Source organism: Nerophis ophidion, linkage group LG23 (genome assembly GCF_033978795.1).
Source record: "Nerophis ophidion isolate RoL-2023_Sa linkage group LG23, RoL_Noph_v1.0, whole genome shotgun sequence".
In the NCBI taxonomy this organism is placed as follows: domain Eukaryota; kingdom Metazoa; phylum Chordata; class Actinopteri; order Syngnathiformes; family Syngnathidae; genus Nerophis; species Nerophis ophidion.
This window is the reverse complement of record NC_084633.1, coordinates 39,358,934-39,377,797: the sequence shown is the minus strand read 5'-3', so window position 1 is coordinate 39,377,797 and position 18,864 is coordinate 39,358,934. Positions and strand designations below refer to the sequence as shown.

General features: G+C 39.6%; 2 protein-coding genes across 7 annotated transcripts in view; one reads left to right on the top strand and one right to left on the bottom strand.

Moving 5' to 3' along the window:
* Nucleotides 1-16,854, bottom strand: part of st13 (ST13 Hsp70 interacting protein) — a 32,375-nt gene extending 15,521 nt beyond the window's left edge. For 2 of the 6 annotated variants that reach the window (XM_061884516.1, XM_061884519.1), the window contains exons 1-7: nucleotides 16,696-16,815; nucleotides 14,450-14,529; nucleotides 11,702-11,822; nucleotides 7,997-8,045; nucleotides 5,847-5,940; nucleotides 5,714-5,787; nucleotides 5,573-5,639 (exon numbers count right to left, since the gene is read on the bottom strand). In XM_061884516.1, the coding sequence (XP_061740500.1) occupies nucleotides 5,573-5,639; nucleotides 5,714-5,787; nucleotides 5,847-5,940; nucleotides 7,997-8,045; nucleotides 11,702-11,822; nucleotide 14,450 (406 nt within the window). In that variant the 5' untranslated portion in view covers nucleotides 14,451-14,529; nucleotides 16,696-16,815. Of the gene's footprint in view, nucleotides 1-5,572; nucleotides 5,640-5,713; nucleotides 5,788-5,846; nucleotides 5,941-7,996; nucleotides 8,046-11,701; nucleotides 11,832-14,449; nucleotides 14,530-16,695 lie in introns of all 6 variants that reach the window. The other 4 variants (XM_061884517.1, XM_061884520.1, XM_061884521.1 and 1 more) reach the window with 4 other exon arrangements.
* A 10-nt stretch (nucleotides 16,855-16,864) lies between these two features.
* The window catches only part of xpnpep3 (X-prolyl aminopeptidase 3, mitochondrial), a 42,263-nt gene continuing 40,263 nt past the window's right edge, over nucleotides 16,865-18,864 (top strand). The window contains exons 1-2 of the mRNA XM_061884515.1: nucleotides 16,865-17,114; nucleotides 17,240-17,347. Coding sequence (XP_061740499.1) covers nucleotides 17,278-17,347 — 70 coding nt within the window. The 5' untranslated portion in view covers nucleotides 16,865-17,114; nucleotides 17,240-17,277. The remainder of the gene's footprint in view (nucleotides 17,115-17,239; nucleotides 17,348-18,864) is intronic.

Genomic DNA, 18,864 nt, shown 5'->3' with positions numbered 1-18,864 from the left:
TGGATGGAGTTAGTCCCCACACTCGTTTTCAATGGGCAATAAGTGAAAATTGAGCCAGCCAAGAGTTAGTGTTGATAATCATAAGATTATTAGTTGCACTATTGAAGCGGTTGCAGAACAGGAGCCACAGATCATGAAGCAGTGTTGCTTTCTTTTACAGGAAACATTCCGTTTGCCAACTTTTCCATTTACAAACTTTTACATGGAGCCAAATAAGCCTTAATGTGCGAACCATGTCCGTGTGTGCGAACACTTCATTCATTTTCTGCCCTGTCTGCAGACAAAAAGCAGGGCACATCCATTTTAGTGCAGTTGGAGCCCTCCACTTCTCTTGCTGCGCAGTACACTACGAGTCACTTCTCTGGGCGTCTTTTCACCTTTTCACTACTTTTTTTCCATTTTGCCAAATTGTTTAATGGGTTGTACTTGTATAGCGCTTTTGTACCTATTTTAAAAGGAACTCATAGCGCTTTGACACTATTTCCGTCTTCACCCATTCACACACTGATGGCAGGAGCTGCCATGCACGACGCTAACCAGGACCCATCAGGAGCAAGGGTGAAGTGCCTTGCTCAAGGACACAACGGACGTGACTAGGATGCTAGAAGGTGCAGAAAGCCAACTCAGTATAAGTCCTAAAAAGACCAGCGTGGAAAGAAGGGGCCAATCGTTGTGGAGTTAAAAACATTTTTAAAGGGGAACATTATCACCAGACCTATGCAAGCGTCTATATATACCTTGATGGTGTAGAAAAAAAGACCATATATTTTTTTAACCGATTTCCGAACTCTAAATGGGTGAATTTTGGCGAATTAAACGCCTTTCTGTTTATCGCGCTGGAGGCGATGACGTCAGAATGTGATGTCGCCGAAGTAACACACCCGCCATTTTCATTTTCAACACATTACAAACACCGGGTCTCAGCTCTGTTATTTTCCGTTTTTTTGACTATTTTTTGGAACCTTGGAGACATCATGCCTCGACGGTGTGTTGTCGGAGGGTGTAACAACACTAACAGGGAGGGATTCAAGTTGCACCACTGGCCCGAAGATGCCAAAGTGTCTACCGCCAGACCCCCATTGAATGTACCAGTGTCTCCACATTTGACCGGCGATGCTAAGGCAGACATGGCACAGAGATGTATGGATAACCTGCAGATGCATTTGCAACGATAGTCAACTAAATCACAAAGGTGAGTTTTGTTGATGTTGACTGCCAGCTAATCAATGCTAACATGCTATTTACCGGCGGTGCTAAAGCAGACATGGTACAGAGATGTATGGATAACCTGTAGATGCATTTGCAACTATATTACGTTTCCTTCCACCCACATTTAATGCGAAAAAAACACTTACCAATCGACGGATTTAAGTTGCTCCAGTGTCAAAAGATGCGAAAGTCCTGATCGTTTGGTCCGCACATTTTACCGGCGATGCTAACGCAGCTTTTCGGCCATGCTATGGCTATGAATAGCGTCAATAGCTATTCGCTCAATAGCTTCAGTTTCTTCTTCAATACTTTCATACTCCAACCATCTGTTTCAATACATGCGTAATCTGTTGAATCGCTTAAGTCGCTGAAATCCGAATTTGAATCCGAGCTAATGTCACTATATCTTGCTGTGCTATTCCTATTGTTTGTTTACATTGGCAGCACTGTGTGACGTCACAGGGAAATGGATAGTGGTTTCGAAGATAGCAAAAATAAGGCACTTTAAAGCTTTATTTAGGGTTATTCCGAGACCGGTAAAATTAAAAAAAAAAATTAAAAAAATACAACAAGCCACTGGGAACTGATTTTTATTGTTTTCAACCATTTTGAAATTGTGATAATGTTCCCCTTTAAATACTTTTTGCGAGGAGTACAATAATGGCGCTCACATTAATGGAAGATCGATCAAGCAGGTTTCGTACCAGAGCAAGTTGTAATTGTGTCGAGACCAGACTTTTCTGGAAAAAGATGCCAAGGCAGACTTACTTCACAGTGTAATCTTGTGAGCCCCCCTCAGTATGCTCCTTTCGATTCAGCTCCTCATTTAATGTACTATATTTTTCGGACTATAAGTCGCAGGTTTTTTTTCACAGTTTGCGACTTATACTCAGGAGCGACTTATGTGTGAAATTATTACCACATTACCGTAAAATATCAAATAATAATTAGCTCATTCACGTAAGAGACTAGACGTATACATTTCATGGGATTTATGGATTAGGAGTGACAGATAGTTTGGTAAAGGTATAGCATGTTTTATATGTTATAGTTATTTGAATGACTCTTACCATAATATGTTAGGTTAACATAGCAGGCACCTTCTCAGTTGGTTATTTATGCCTCATATAACAAACACTTATTCAGCCTGTTGTTCAGTATTCTTTATTTATTTTAAATTGCCTTTCAAATGTCTATTCTTGGTGTTGGGTTTTGTAAAATAAATTTCTCCAAAAAATGCAACTTCTACTCCAGTGAGACTTATGTTTTATTTCCTTCTTTGTTATGCATTTTTGACAGGTGTGACTTCTCCTCCAGAGCCATTTATACTCTGAAAAATACGGTAAGTGGATTTTATTTTTAAATGTTAATTATAGCAATATGGTTGGTAAAGTTAAAAATTGTTATGATTTCTGTTAGATTGTGAGGGCACCAAAGGGACTTGAGTGTTTTGGCAGAGCAGCACATACAAAAGACAGTCGCTTGTTGTTTTGTTTTATTAAACAGAAAGTCGATCCATCACCTCCTTGTTGATATACAGTAATATACAGCACTTTATTTTGTGTTTAAAGTGTACAAACCTTCACCAAAATATGGAGGCTACAACTCATTGTTCATATTTACATAGTTTCTTATGGAGAAATGTGCTTCATTACACACATTTTTTCTATTTCAAACCCAGTTCAAGAACAAATTAAGTTCGTAACGCACAGTTCCACTGTATATCAATCCTCACCACTGTGGAATTATTTGTCAGATAGACAAAATACATAGACGGTACTTTATTTATTCCTTCAGGAGAGTTCCCTCAGAGTTGCTATATATTAGCACTGTGGAATTATTAGTTGTTATAATGCACCTGGGGATAGGTTGATTGGCAACACTAAATTGGCCCTAGTGTGTGAATGTGAGTGTGAATGTTGTCTGTCTATCTGTGTTGGCCCTGCGATGAGGTGGCGACTTGTCCAGGGTGTACCCTGCCTTCCGCCCGATTGTAGCTGAGATAGGCGCCAGCGCCCCCCGCGACCCCGAAAGGGAATAAGCGGTAGAAAATGGATGGATGGAAGTTAGCACTGTGGAAATATTTTTTATTTGCCATAAACTAACACTATGGAATTATTAGTTAATATAAGTTAGCACTGTGGAATTATTAGTTAGTTGCAATAAGTTAGCACTGTGGAATTATTAGTTGGTTGCTATAAATTATCACTGGAATTACAGTGGGGCAAAAAAGTATTTAGTCAGCCAGCGATTGTGCAAGTTCTCCCACTTAAAATGATGACAGAGGTCTGTTATTTTCATCATAGGTACACTTCAACTGTGAGAAAGAATGTGAAAAGAAAATCCAGGAATTCACATTGTAGGAATTTTAAAGGATTTATTTGTAAATTATGGTGGAAAATAAGTATTTGGTCAACCATTCAAAGCTCTAACTGATGGAAGGAGGTTTTGGCTCAAAATGTCACGATACATGGCCCCATTCAATCTTTCTTTAACACGGATCAATCGTCCTGTCCCCTTAGCAGAAAAACAGCCCCAAAGCATGATGTTTCCACCCCCATGCTTCACAGTAGGTATGGTGTTCTTGGGATGCAACTCAGTATTCTTATTCCAAACAAACACAACGAGTTGAGTTTATACCAAAAAGTTATATTTTGGTTTCATCTGACCACATGACATTCTCCCAATCCTCTGCTGTATCATCAATGTGCTCTCTGGCAAACTTCAGACGGGCCTGGACATGCACTCAGAATGCAACTCAGAATACTGAGTTGCATCCCAAGAACACCACACCTACTGTGATGCATGGGGGTGGAAACATCATGCTTTGGGGCTGTTTTTCTGCTAAGGGGACAGGATGATTGATCCGTGTTAAGGAAAGAATGAATGGGGCCATGTATTGTGAGATTATGAGACAAAACCTCCTTCCATCAGTGAGAGCTTTGAATGGTAGACCAAATACTTATTTTACAAATTATTTAAAATTCCTACAATGTGAATTCCTGGATTTTTTTTTCACATTCTTTCTCTCACAGTTGAAGTGTACCTATGATGAAAATTACAGACCTCCGTCATCATTTTAAGTGGGAGAACTTGCACAATCGGTGGCTGACTAAATACTTTTTTGCCCCACAGTATTAGTTAGTTGCTGTAAGTTAGCACTTTGGAATTATTAGTTAGTTGCTATAAGTTAGCAGTGTGGAATTATTAGTTGCTATAAGTTAGCACTGGGGAATTATTAGTTAGTTGCTATAAATTAGCCCTGTGGAATTATTAGTCTCTATTAGTTAGCCCTGTGGAAATATTAGTTAGTTGCTATAAATTAGCCCTGTGGAATTATTAGTCTCTATTAGTTAGCCCTGTGGAAATATTAGTTAGTTGCTATAAATTAGCACAGTGGAATTACAAGTTAGTTGCTATAAATTAGCACTGTGGAATTAGTTAATTGCTATGCATTATCACTGTGGAATTATTAGTTAGTTGCTATAAATTAGCACTGTGGAACTATTAGTTAGTTGCTATTAGTTATCACTGGAATTATTAGTTAGTTGCTATAAGTTGGCACTGTTGAATTATTAAGTTAGTTGCTATAAGTTAGCACTGTTGAATTATTAGTTAGTTTCTATAATTTAGCACTGTTGAATTATTAGCTAGTTGCTATAAGTTAGACCTGTGGAATTATTAGTTGCTAAGAGTTAGCCCTGTGGAAATATTTGTTGCTATAAGTTAGCAATATGGAATTATTAGTTAGTTGCTATAAATTAGCACTGTAGAACTATTAGTTAGTTGCTATAAATTAGCACTGTGGAACTATTAGTTAAATGCTATAAATTAGCACTGTGGACTTATTAATTAGTTGCTATAAGTTGGCACTTCGGAATTATTAGTTAGTTGCTGTAAGTTAGCACTGATGCAATCCATATTAAGTCAGTTATGTTCTGATAGATGAATAACTTAAGTTAAAAAAGAAAGACATCATTCTGACTGAAAGGGGCCTGATAATGCTAAGCCAACATCTCTCACCTGTTGGTAGTGGTTTTTATGGATTTGCAAAAGTCCTGAAAACGTGAAATCAAACGTGAAATCAAACGTATGGAAGCACGGCGAATACATCTATAAACTTGTTTTAAACGAGCCGTTTGGAATTTGAGACTTTAGTGATGTATTTAAGTTAAGTTATATCAGCGGCTGTCTCCATTTATGGTAGCGCTAAGAAAATCAAGATGGCTGACGGATAGAAGATGCAGACAAAGGCTGGGAGGAGGACTTTGGCACCTGATTTAAGAGCACCTACATGTACATAAACTCAGCTAAAACCTACCTTGTGCTTGATAGAGATGAATAAATACAAGTATTCACTTACCGTCTCCCAGAGCATTAATGGCTTCTATCTTCTTGTCGTTGGCCAAATCCATCATCTCCTCTGACACCTGAGCAAATGTACACACATATTTTCATCTCATCACTAGAAAGCACCAGAAACTTATGGAGAAATAACACTCGCCTCAACATTTTCAAACTCTCCCATTTCTTGTGGCTCATCAGTGTCTGGCTCAATGACACCCTCAAGGTCTTTTTCTGTAGACGCAACAGCTGAAGTGAGGAAGGAGAGGATGGATGAACGCCAGAGTAATTACCTAATTCACTCTCGTCACTCTCAGATGGTACAGGAGCCTCAGGCTGAGGTGGGGGAGCTGAAGATCTCGGGGGAGGACCACAGGGACACCCACCCTACAGGCAACATAACAACCATCAACCCTAACAAACCTTGTTTTGACTTCTTCTGAAAGCCAGCTGAAGAAATGACAGGTTGTATTTTACTGAAATATCGCAAAATACATTATCTCACAAAAGTGAGTACACCCCTCACCTTTCAACAACCATCTCCTGAAGGAGCATTACTAAAGACATGTCTGTGGATGTTCTCATTCATCAGGTCTGTCATCTCACGGCAGCCAATGGATCGTCTTAGAAGACCTTTCATTTCATTTCTCATCCAAGTAGGTTTCATCACTTCATGCTCATAGACAGATTGGTCAAATCTACTAGTCTTAGATTTATATTGGTCACATCTACTAGTGTTTGATTGGTCAGCTCTACTAGTCTTAAACTTGGATTTATCAGATCACTAGTCTTACACTTAGATTACTCAGATGTACTAGTCTTAGATAGGTCACATCTACTAGTCTTACACTTAGATTACTCAGATGTACTAGTCTTAGATAGGTCACATCTACTAGTCTTACACTTAGATTACTCAGATGTACTAGTCTAAAAGGGTCACATCTAGTCTTAGATTACACAGATCTACTAGTCTTACACTTAGATTACTCAGATCTAGTCTTAGATTGGTCAGATCTAGTCTAAGAATGATCAGATCTAGTCTTAGACTTATATTGGTCACATCTACTAGTGTTTGATTGGTCAGCTCTACTAGTCTTAAACTTGGATTGATCAGATCACTAGTCTTACACTTAGATTACTCCGATGTACTAGTCTAAAAGGGTCACATCTACTAGTCTTAGATTACACAGATCTACTAGTCTTACACTTAGATTACTCAGATCTAGTCTTAGATTGGTCAGATCTAGTCTAAGAATGATCAGATCTAGTCTTAGACTTATATTGGTCACATCTACTAGTGTTTTATTGCTCAGCTCTACTAGTCTTAAACTTGGATTGGTCAGATCACTAGTCTTACACTTTGATTACTCAGATGTACTAGTCTTAGATAGGTCACATCTACTAGTCTTAAACATATCTACTAGTCTTACACTTGGATTACTCAGATCTAGTCTTACACTTAGATTGGTCAGATGTACTAGTGTTGGATGGGTCACATCTACTAGTCTTAGATTAAACAGATCTACTAGTCTTACACTTAGATTACTCAGATGTACTAGTCTTAGATGGGTCACATCTATTAGTCTTAGATTAAACGGATCTACTAGTCTTACACTTAGATTACTAAAATCTAGTTTTACACTTAGATTGGTCAGATGAACTAGTGTTAGATAGGTCACATCTACTAGTCTTATATTAGACAGATCTACTTGTCTTACACTTAGATTACTCAGATCTAGTCTTAGATTGGTCAGGTCTAGTTTTAGACTTAGACTAGTGACAACTAGTTTAGTGGTTGGTGCCAAAACCCCAAATATTTCTATAAAAAACCAGGAGAGTGTGCCTGGGGATGGTTTTGCTCTATGTAGTGAGAAAAACAACTGTTGAGATGCAAACAAACAATCCTAACTGTCAAAAAAAGTTTGAGTTTGTAGCATATTCAACTGAATATTGGTTGAAAATGATTTGCAAATCATTGTATTCTGTTTATATTTACATCTAACACAATTTCCCAACTCATATGGAAACAGGGTTTGTACTATCCACTCAGGGTGTTATGAAGTGACATCTACTATCCACTCAGGGTGTATTTTGTTTTGAAGTGATATCTACTATCCACTCGGGGTGTATTTTGAAGTGATCACGATGCCACCACCAACATATTGGATGCATGACATAACTACCTTGATACTCACTTGTGCTGACAGCTATTTAGACACATGTACAATAAAATAGATTGTAAAATGTAAATGACAGTACATCAATATTTCTGCACAAGACTTTACAAGCTGCACACACATTGCTGGCTTCCTCAACCTACCACAAGATTTACTATTTATTTTTACTGCTGCATCGTCCAACTTGACAACGCTTGTTCAGAAAGTGCGTGAGTAAAATAGAACAATGTGTTTGAAAAGGAAAATACTTTATCTTCATGGGTTACCTGGCATGACTCCTTGGGGGGAGACGGGGAAGGGATCTTTGCTCCCATGCTGCAGTGTGGGCACAAAACAATCTTGTGAGGAATAATACATCATACTACCCATGAAATGGAAGGTCTTGTCAAACATATATTAACAGGAACACATTTGCAGATTGACAAATTGATATACTAGCAGACATAAATCAGGATTTTTAAAATATACATTACATTTGAACACTTTGGATCGGTTTCAAGTTAGCCATGGAGACTGGACCAAACTGAGGTGTTTTTTGGCAAGGCTTGGAAACAGGAAGTGTGAAAGAACGGATTTTGAATAAGCTATGCTTCTTCCGACATGTTGTATAGAGTCATCGTAATCGCATAATTTTTCTTGATGTAACTTGTAATAAATAAAAGGTAGCTGTTTTGAATACAGTCCGCAGACTGAGAGACAAGAGAGTGACAAGCAAAATGCCCAAACTGTCAGCCCATTGTCTAGTGTGACTTTTAACCTTTTAAGGCACAAGCTGTTTGTTTTCATGCTTGTTTTATTTCTCTTTGCTATTTAGGCTTATTGGACCCTAATTAGAATAAAAACTAAAAATCATCTTTTGATATGATGGGGCGCTTCACGGTGCCAGAGACTGCATCTGCCTCACAATACGAAGGTCCTGCAGTCCAGGGTTCAATCCCAGGCTTGGGATCTTTCTGTGTGGAGTTTGCATGTTTTCCCCGTGAATGCGTGGGTTCCCTCCAGGTACTCCGGCTTCCTCCCACTTCAAAGGCATTCACCTGGAGATATGTTGATTGGCAACACTAAATGGGCCCTAGTGTGTGAATGTGAGTATAAATGTTGTCCGTCTATCTGTGTTGGCCCTGCGATGAGGTGGAGACTTGTTTTGGGTGTACCCCGCCTTCCGCCCGATTGTAGCTGAGATAGGCGCCAGCGCCCCCCGCGACCCCAAAAGGGAATAAGCGGTAAAAATGGATGGATGGATGGATAGATATGATGGGAACAGTTTGGAGCGGGCCGCTTCCTCTTCCAACATGACTGTGCACCAGTGCACAAAGCAACGTCTATAAAGACATGAATGAGAGTCTGGTGTTGATGAACTTGACTGGCCTGCACAGAGTCCTGACCTGAACCCCATAGAACACCTTTGGGATGAATTAGAACGGAGACTGAAAGCCAGGCCTTCTCCACCAACATCAGTGTGTGACCCCACTTATGTACTTTTGGAAGAATGGTGGAAAATTCCTATAAACACACTCCCAGAAGAGTTAAAGCTCTAATAGCTGCAAAAGGTGGACCCACATCATATTGAACCCTATGGGTTAAGAATGGGATGGCACTTCAAGCTCACATGGGAGTCAAGGCATGTGGCCAAATACTTTTGGCAATAGAGTGTATACACGTACAGCATGTAGTGTAAATAAAATGTGATGGAGGTGTTGGGGATGTTTTTAAGAGTGCTGTATAGGCAGAGTTGAACGACTACCATGAGCACCATTGTTAGCTGACTTTTCTTGATGGTTATTTATGACTTAGAATGCTTTACAATGCGTAGAGTTCCTCTTTAAGAGGAAGTGGGGTTTGCAAAGACAGAATAGTTACGATTAGGGCTGGGCGATATATCGATATATCGCTGATTTGTCTCTGTGCAATATAGAAAATGACTATTTCGTGATTTAGTCATATATACTTTCTCACGCAGTTGTTTTTAGCTGTGGGCATTACACTGGAGGCTCTTCTCACTCTTTCCTGTGTCTCCTCCTCACAGAGAGCAATCGCACCTTCTTACACACGTCACATACTGTCACGTAATACGTCACATACGTATACGCCCTCGTGGAGTAGAGAGGTAGCAGCATGGGAAGCGTTAACTGTGATGCTAGCAGAGCCATGCGAGTGGTAATATGAGAGAAAGAAGGTGCGAATCTGGTAACAAATGAAGGAAGAATTAATTCCCAAGGAAAACAGCAAGGGGTCCATCGTCTGGCGGTGGTTTGGCTTCAAGTGGGAATATGTCGACCAGGCAACCGTAATTTGTCAAGTGTGGGGCAAAAGCATTGCTATAAAAAGTAGCATTACTGCTAATATGTAGCATCATTTGAAAAGTCACCCGCTAGAGAATGAAGAGTGCTTACTCAGCATGTCAACATCTCCATTCGGTGCCACACGCCCACACCATCAAAATGCCGAGGCAAACATTTCCAAATCAACACCGTATGAAATAAATAGTGATTTTTTTTAGTTGTGATTTCCCTCTCTGCATGAAAGTTTAAAAGTAACATACCATATTTCCTTGAATTGCCGCCGGGTATATAGTATGCGCCTGCCTAGAATTACTGCCGGGTCAAACTCGTTTCGCAAAATAATTAGCGCATCCTTAGTATTACTCAGGATTAACGCTGGGTCAAACTCGCTTCGCAAAATATTATTTTTATTAGCGCATGTCTAGAATTTCCGCCGGGTCAAAATCGTTTCGCAAAATAATTAGCATATGCCTAGGATTTCCGTCGGGTCAAACTCGTCACGTCACGAGTGACACTTCGCCGGTCATCATTTTCAAAATGGAGGAGGCTGATTTCAATAACTTGAAGTCGCATAAAGGGAAGAAGATTAAGAGCTATTCAGTAGGATTTAAGGTCCAAGCTATTGAATATGCTGAAAAGAACAGTAAGCAGCTATGTTTTATTCATATACCGTAGCTGCGTGTGTCAAATATGAGTCATTAAATGACTCCCGCCTCCTGGTGGTAGAGGGCGCTAGTGACCTTCTTGCGACTACTCGGCTGCAGAAGTGACAAACAAGCAGCAAGAGTGAGCAGCGTGTGTTTATTTTTTCCTCTCGCACTTTTAACATGGAGGATTACATATCTAAAATAAAACAATCGAAGCAGGAGATAATAAAGGAAGATCTCCATCGAAACAGAGAGACTTTTAAAACTGAAGAAGACAAGGAAGACTTCTATTAACAAGTTATCGATGCTTTTGATCAGAAGGAACTGCGCATGGACTTCATTTATAGGTAAAGCTAAGACCATAATAACGTTTTTTTTTTTTTTTTAATTAAATGTGTTTTTCATGATGGTATCGGTACATCACGCTCAAATTTTTAAGCATAAGACTAAATTTACCGCATGCCTTTGGTAAGTGCCGGAGTGAGAAGAGGTTTTATAATAATTAGCGCATGCTTGCCTTTACCGCATGCCTTTGGTAAGCGCCGGAGTGAGAAGAGGTTTTAAATTAATTAGCGCCCCGGCGGCAATTCAAGGAAATACGGTATATTAATGCAGTATGAATAAGAATGTTTTCATGTAGACACATAGAATCATCATACTGCTGTGATGATATGTATCAAGTGTTCATTCGAGATATATATCGTGTACCGCGATATGGCCTAAAAATATTGTGTTATTAAAAAAAGGCCATATCGCCCAGCCCTAGTTACTATACCATTTTACCCCCTTTAAATAAAAAAAGGAGCAGGTGGCCAACGCGTGTAAACGTGAGCGCGTAGTAGGCGGGACCGGACCCGTGGTGTGAGTGTATGCGTGCTTGGAGCATTTCACTTGTATTATTGTTGACGTAATCATGTCCCCTTAGAGATGCACACCGTGTACATGTGCCAGCACTCCACACACACACACACACACACACACACACACACACACACACACACACACACACACACACACTCTCTCTCTGCGCGTAACGACTGACCTGTGCAACCAGGTGCGGAAGAAGCCCATCTCGGGAAGGTGCAGGATGGCGGGATTGGACTCGCACAATTGCACGAAGCCCTTCAACTCTGTCACTTTGCGGGAGTCCATACTGCAACACACTAACACAACTTTAAGGTTTTATTATTTACGTATAAAATACTACACGGATAAAATACTACACGGTCCAGTTCCAGCCTATCTTGCCGATTGTATTGCCCCATATGTCCCGGCAAGAAATCTGCGTTCAAAAGGACTCCGGCTTATTAGTGATTCACAGAGCCCCCAAAAAAAGTCTGCGGGCTATAGAGCGTTTTCCGTTCAGGTTCCAGTACTCTGGAACGCCCTTCCGGTAACAGTTCGAGATGCTACCTCAGTAGAAGCATTTAAGTCTCACCTTAAAACTCATTTGTATACTCTAGCCCAGGGGTCACAACCATTTTGAAACCAAGAGCTACTTCTTGGGTACGGATTAATGCGAAGGGCTACCAGTTTGATACACACTTAAATAAATTGCCAGAAATAGCCAATTTGCTCAATTTACCTTTAATAAATAAATAAATAAATATATATATATATATGTATATAAAAATGGGTATTTCTGTCTGTCATTCCGTCGTACATTCGTTTCCTTTTATGGAAGGTTTTTTGTAGAGAATAAATGATGAAAAAAACACTTAATTGAACGGTTTGAAAAAAAGAGGAAACACGGAAAAAATGAAAATTAAATTTTGAAACATAGTTCATCTTCAATTTTGACTCTTTAAAATTCAACCGAAAAAAAGAAAAGAAAAACTAGCTAATTCGAATCTTTTTGAAAAAATTAAAAAAAGAATGTATGGAACATCATTAGTAATTTTTCCTGATTAAGATTTTTTTTTTTAGAAAGAATGAATCAATGAATGAATGACTGAATGGTTTATTTTGAGCCATGCAAACAAAACAAAAGAATGACATAAAATACAAAAGAAATATATATATATATTATATTTACACCTACATTGTAAACAGAATTTTGATGACATGTTTTAAATAGGTTAAAATCCAATCTGCACTTTTTTAGAATATATAACAAATTGGACCAAGCTATATTTCTAACATTTATTTTGAGCCATGCAAACAAAAGAATGACATAAAATACAATATATATATACACATTATATTTACACCTACATTGTAAAAAGAATTTTGATGACATGTTTTAAATAGGTTAAAATCCAATCTGCACTTTGTTAGATATATAACAAATTGGACCAAGCTATATTTCTAACAAAGACAAAAAATGTTTGTCTTTGAACAAAAATTTTAAAAGAAATTCAAAAGACTTTGAAATAAGGTTTAAATTTGATTCTAAAGATTTTCTAGATTTGCCAGAATAATTTTTTTGAATTTTAAATCATAATAAATTTGAAGAAAGATTTCACAAATATTCTTGGTCGAAAAAACAGAAGCTAAAATGAAGAATTAAATTACAATTTATTTATTATTCTTTACAATAAAAAAATAAATTTACTTGAACATTGATTTAAACTGTCAGGAAAGAAGAGGAATGAATTTAAAAGGTAAAAAGGTATATGTGTTTAAAAATCCTAAAATCATTTTCAAGGTTGTATTTTTTCTCTAAAATTGTCTTTCTGAAAGTTTTAAGAAGCAAAGTAAAAAAATAAATGAATTTATTTAAACAAGTGAAGACCAAGTCTTTAAAATATTTTCTTGGATTTTCAAATTCTATTTGAGTTTTGTCTCTCAGAATTAAAAATGTCGAGCAAAGCGAAACAAGCTTGCTGGTAAATAAATACGATTTAAAAAATAGAGGCAGCTCACTGGTAAGTGCTGCTATTTTTAGAACAGCCCAGCGGGCGACTCATCTGGTCCTTACGGGCGACCTGGTGCCCGCGGGCACCGCGTTGATAACCCCTGCTCTAGCCTATAAATAGACTCCCGTTTTAGACCAGTTGATCTGCTGTTTCTTTTCTTTTTCTCCTCTGACCCACTCTCCCTTCTAGAGGAGGTCTGGTCCGGTGGCCATGGATGAAGTACTGGCTGTCCAGAATCGGGACCCAGGATGGACCGCTCGCCTGTGTATGGACTGAGGACATCTCTGCGCTGCTGATCCGCCTCCGCTTGGGATGGTTTCCTGTTGGCTCCGCTATGGACGGGACTCTCGCTACTGTGTTGGATCCACTTTGGACTGGACTCACGGTTGTGATGGATCCACTATGGATTGAACTTTCACAGTATCATGTTAAAGGCCTACTGAAAGCCACTACTACCGAACACGCAGTCTGATAGTTTATATATCAATGATGAAATATTAACATTGCAACACAAGTCAATACAGCCTTTTTAGTTTTAGTTTTAAATTTCCTGCAAAGTGTCGTGTTGAAAACGTCGCGGTTTGATGACGCGTATGTTGACGCATGCGTTAATGTCTTGGGTTGTAGCGGACATTTTTTTTCAGCCCGATCAAAGCTATAAGTAGTCTGCTTTAATTGCATAATTAAACAGTATTCTGGACATCTGCTTTGCTGAATCTTTTGCAATTTGTTCAATTAATAATGGAGAAGTCAAAGTAGAAAGATGGAGGTGGGAAGCTTTTAGCCTTTAGCCACACAAACACAAGGTGTTTCCTTGTTTAAAATTCCTGGAGGTGAAGCTTTACTATGGATCAGAGCAGTCAAGCGAACATGGACTACATGTCACCCGGCAGTTTTTGGTGAGATAATTGTTGTAAAAAGTCAGCTCTTACTGGAGATCAGCGGAGCTTCAGTCCTGCTGCAGCTTCGTGACTTCAGAGACTTTGGCGTCAACACACCCGTGGCCACACCCCTGCGACTTTAAGTTACTATTTAACTCACTAAAACACTAGGAACACAATAGGCAGATAAGGGATTTCCCAGAATTATCCTAGTAAATGTGTCTAAAATCATCTGAATAGTTCTCACTGTGCAATTGCCTTTTTTTTTTTCTTCTTCTAGTCCTTCACTCTAAATTTCCTCAACAACTAATCTTTCATCCTCGCTCAAATTAAAGGGGAAATTGTTGCTTTCTCTGACCTAATAGCTCTAGCTGCTGCTGGCCATGATTGTAGAGGATGTGAGGAGCCCTACAACCCGTGACGTAACGCGCACATCGTCTGCTACTTCCGGTACAGGCAAAGCTTTTTTATTAGCGACCAAAAGTTGTGAATTTTATCGTGGATGTTCTCTACTAAATCCTTTCAGCAAAAATATGGCAATATAGCGAAATGATCAAGTACGACACATAGAATGGACCTGCTATCCCTGTTTAAAGGCCTACTGAAAGCCACTACTACCCACCACGCAGTCTGATAGTTTATATATCAATGATGAAATATTAACATTGCAACACATGCCAAAACGGCCTTTTTAGTTTACTAAAATGCAATTTAAATTTCCCGGGAGTTTTGTCTTGGAAATGTTGTGTAATGATGACGTGTACGTAAGACGTGGACCCCGACTTAAACAAGTTGAAAAACTTATTCGGGTGTTACCATTTAGTGGTCAATTGTACGGAATATGTACTGTACTGTGCAATCTACTAATAAAAGTATCAATCAATCAATCAAAAGTCACGGGTTTTTAGGAAGTATGAGCGCTGCGCACACACACACAGCTAAAAGTTGTCGGTTTTAACGACATAATTACACAGTATTTTGAAAATCTGTGTTGCTGAATCTTTTGCAATTTGTTCAATTAATATTGGAGAAGTCAAAGAAGAAAGATGGAGATGGGAAGCTCTAGCCTTTAGCCACACAAACACACAGTGATTCCTTGTTTAAAATTCCTGGAGGTGAATATTTCCTATGGATCAGAGCACGGTCAAGAGAACATGGATCCCGACCACATGTCAAACAGCAGGCTTCGGTGACAAAATTCTGGTAAAAAGTCGCTTCTTACCGGAGAAAAGCTGAGCTTGTGCCGTCCATAGCTGCAGTCGACTCCCCTGAGACATTGGTGTCAAGACACCCGTGGAGACACCGCTCTGACTATCAGGTACTGTTAAACTCACTAAAACACTAGCAACACAATAGAAAGATAAGGGATTTCCCAGAATTATCTTAGTAAATGTGTCTAAAAACATCGGAATCCGTCCCAATGCAATCGCGTTTTTTTTTTTTTCTAGTCCGTCGCTATTAATATCCTCAAACACGAATCTTTCATCCTCGCTCAAATTAATGAAGAAATTGTCGTTTTCTCGGTCCGAATAGCACTTTTTTTCGGAGGCTCCCATTAAAATCAATGTGAATATGTGAGGAGCCATCAACATCGTCTGCGACTTCTGGTAGAGGCAGGGCTTTTCTCTTAGCACCGAAAGTTGCGAACTTTATTGTGGATGTTCTCTACTAAATCCTTTCAGCAAAAATAGGGCAATATCGTGAAATGATCAAGCATGACACATAGAATGGACCTGCTATCCCCGTTTAAATAAGAACATCTCATTTCAGTAGGCCTTTAAACCCGCTCGACATCCATTGCTTTCAGTCCCCTGGAGGGGGGTGGGGGGGGCATATGGTCCTCTCCAAGGTTTCTCATGGTCATCATTGTCACTGTCACCGACGTCCCTCTGGGTGTGAGTTTTTCCTTTCCCTTTTGTGGGCTCTGTACAGAGGATGTCGTTGTGGTTTGTGCAGCCCTTTGAGACACTAGTGATATAGGGTTATATAAATAAACATTGATTGAACTTCATCAAGTTAGCTTAGCCCAGCTAGCGTGCATTATTGTCCTCTCTATGTTCCGTACACTACAACAAATATGGCGAAACAAAGACGCAACAAGCAGGAATCGGAGTTTTACAAGGAGGCGATGTTTCCCGAGAGAGAGCGAAGATGACAGTGGCCATGCCAGAAGTTTCTAGAAGCAACAACCATGTTTTTTGACGCATGATCCCCTTGTTAGTGTTAGCTTGCCCACATTCAGTTCAATTAAAATCACCTGTTGTTGATATTTGCGGGGGAAATAATAAATAACGTACCTATATAAGGACTCGTAGATTTAAATAAGTAGAAGAGAAAACAGAAGGTTGCCGTCGAAATTTGTCGTCGCAGATCTGCTTCCCTGGCGCAGGCGTCGCACTTCTCTTTTCATTCAGGCATCACATCGGACAGCCCCACGGACTTCCTTTATCCGGGAACAGTTGCCCCCGATTTATGACTGCTCGGACTATTTCTACAAAGCAGCATAAACCTTTACTGGACAGCCAACGAAGTAAATTTCGATTAAACATTTTAATATTATTTTACGTAAAAATGTATAACGTTTAACGTCAATTTTTGGCATTAAAAGAGGAATTTGATTGGACCAATCATAATACCGGATGCTGGCAGACAAAACTCAGGGCCTCAATTTCCCACTCACTGAGCTCGAGAGGGCTGTTAGCGAGCAGCTAGTGAGGTAACTGTCATTTAGGGTGAAATATACATGTCAACTATACATTGTGTCTGAGGCGTGGAACACTGTTTGTGCGACTGCTTATGAACATTATATGTCATTTGACAACTTTTATAACCCCTGTGCAGCCATAAGCGACATGAGTGTGTGACCTGAGTGTTCGACGATGGTGACCTCGGCTGGGCGTCTTCTGAGGGCTGCCGCCGAACTGCTGTCTGCAACACGCCGGAGTCCAGGTGAGCTGCGAACACAACCTTCACCTTTCTATCTATTTGAACGAATGTTGGCCTATTTTATCAGAATCACAATCAGAAATACTTAAGTAATCTCCGAGGGGAAATTAAGATGTTCAGCACAGTCCCATTTAAGCGCAGACAAACATTACAGGGAGACAGAACAGGATGAAATATAACAGGGAGACAGAACAGGATGAAACAATACAGGGAGACAGAACAGGATGAAACATTACAGGGAGACAGAACAGCAAACACTACAGGGAGACAGAACAGGATGAAACATTACAGGGAGACAGAACAGGATGAAACATTACAGCGAGACACAACAGGATCAAACATTACAGGGAGACAAAACAGGATGAAACATTACAGGGAGACAGAACAGGATCAAACATTACAGAGAGACACAGGATCAAACATTACAGGGAGACAGAACAGGATGAAACATTACAGGGAGACACAACAGGATGAAACATTACAGGGAGACAGAACAGCAAACATTACAGGGAGACACAACAGGGTCAAACATTACATGGAGACAAAACAGGATGAAACATTACAGGGAGACAGAACAGGATGAAACATTACGGGGAGACAGAACAGCAAACAATACAGGTAGAAAGAACAGGATGAAACATTACAGGGAGACAGAACAGGATGAAACATTACAGGGAGACAGAACAGGATGAAACATTACAGGGAGACAGAACAGGATGAAACATTACAGGGAGACAGAACAGCATGAAACATTACAGGGAGACAGAACAGCAAACAATACAGGGAGACAGAACAGGATGAAACATTACAGGGAGACATAACAGGATGAAACATTACAGGGAGACACAACAGGATGAAACATTACAGGGAGACACAACAGGATCAAACAGTACAGGGAGACACAACAGGATGACACATTACAGGGAGACACAACAGGATGAAACATTACAGGGAGACAGAACAGGATGAAACATTACAGGGAGACAGAACAAGATAAAACATTACAGGGAGACACAACAGGATCAGAGATTACAGGGAGACAACAGGATCAGAGATTACAGGGAGACACAACAGGATCAGAGATTACAGGGAGACACAACAGGATAAAACATTACAGGGAGACAGAACAGGATGAAACATTACAGGAAGACAGAACAGGATGAAACATTACAGGGAGACAGAACAGGATCAAACATTACAGGGAGACACAACAGGATCAAACATTATAGGGAGACAGAACAGGATCAAACATTGCAGGGAGACACATAAGGATCAAACATTACAGGGAGCCAGAACAGGATGAAACATTACAGGGAGACAAAACAGGATGAAACATTACAGGGAGACAAAACAGGATGAAACATTACAGGGAGACAGAACAGGATGAAACATTACAGGGAGACAAAACAGAATGAAACATTACAGGGAGACAAAACAGAATGAACCATTACAGGGAGACAAAACAGAATGAACCATTACAGGGAGACAAAACAGAATGAACCATTACAGGGACACAAAAC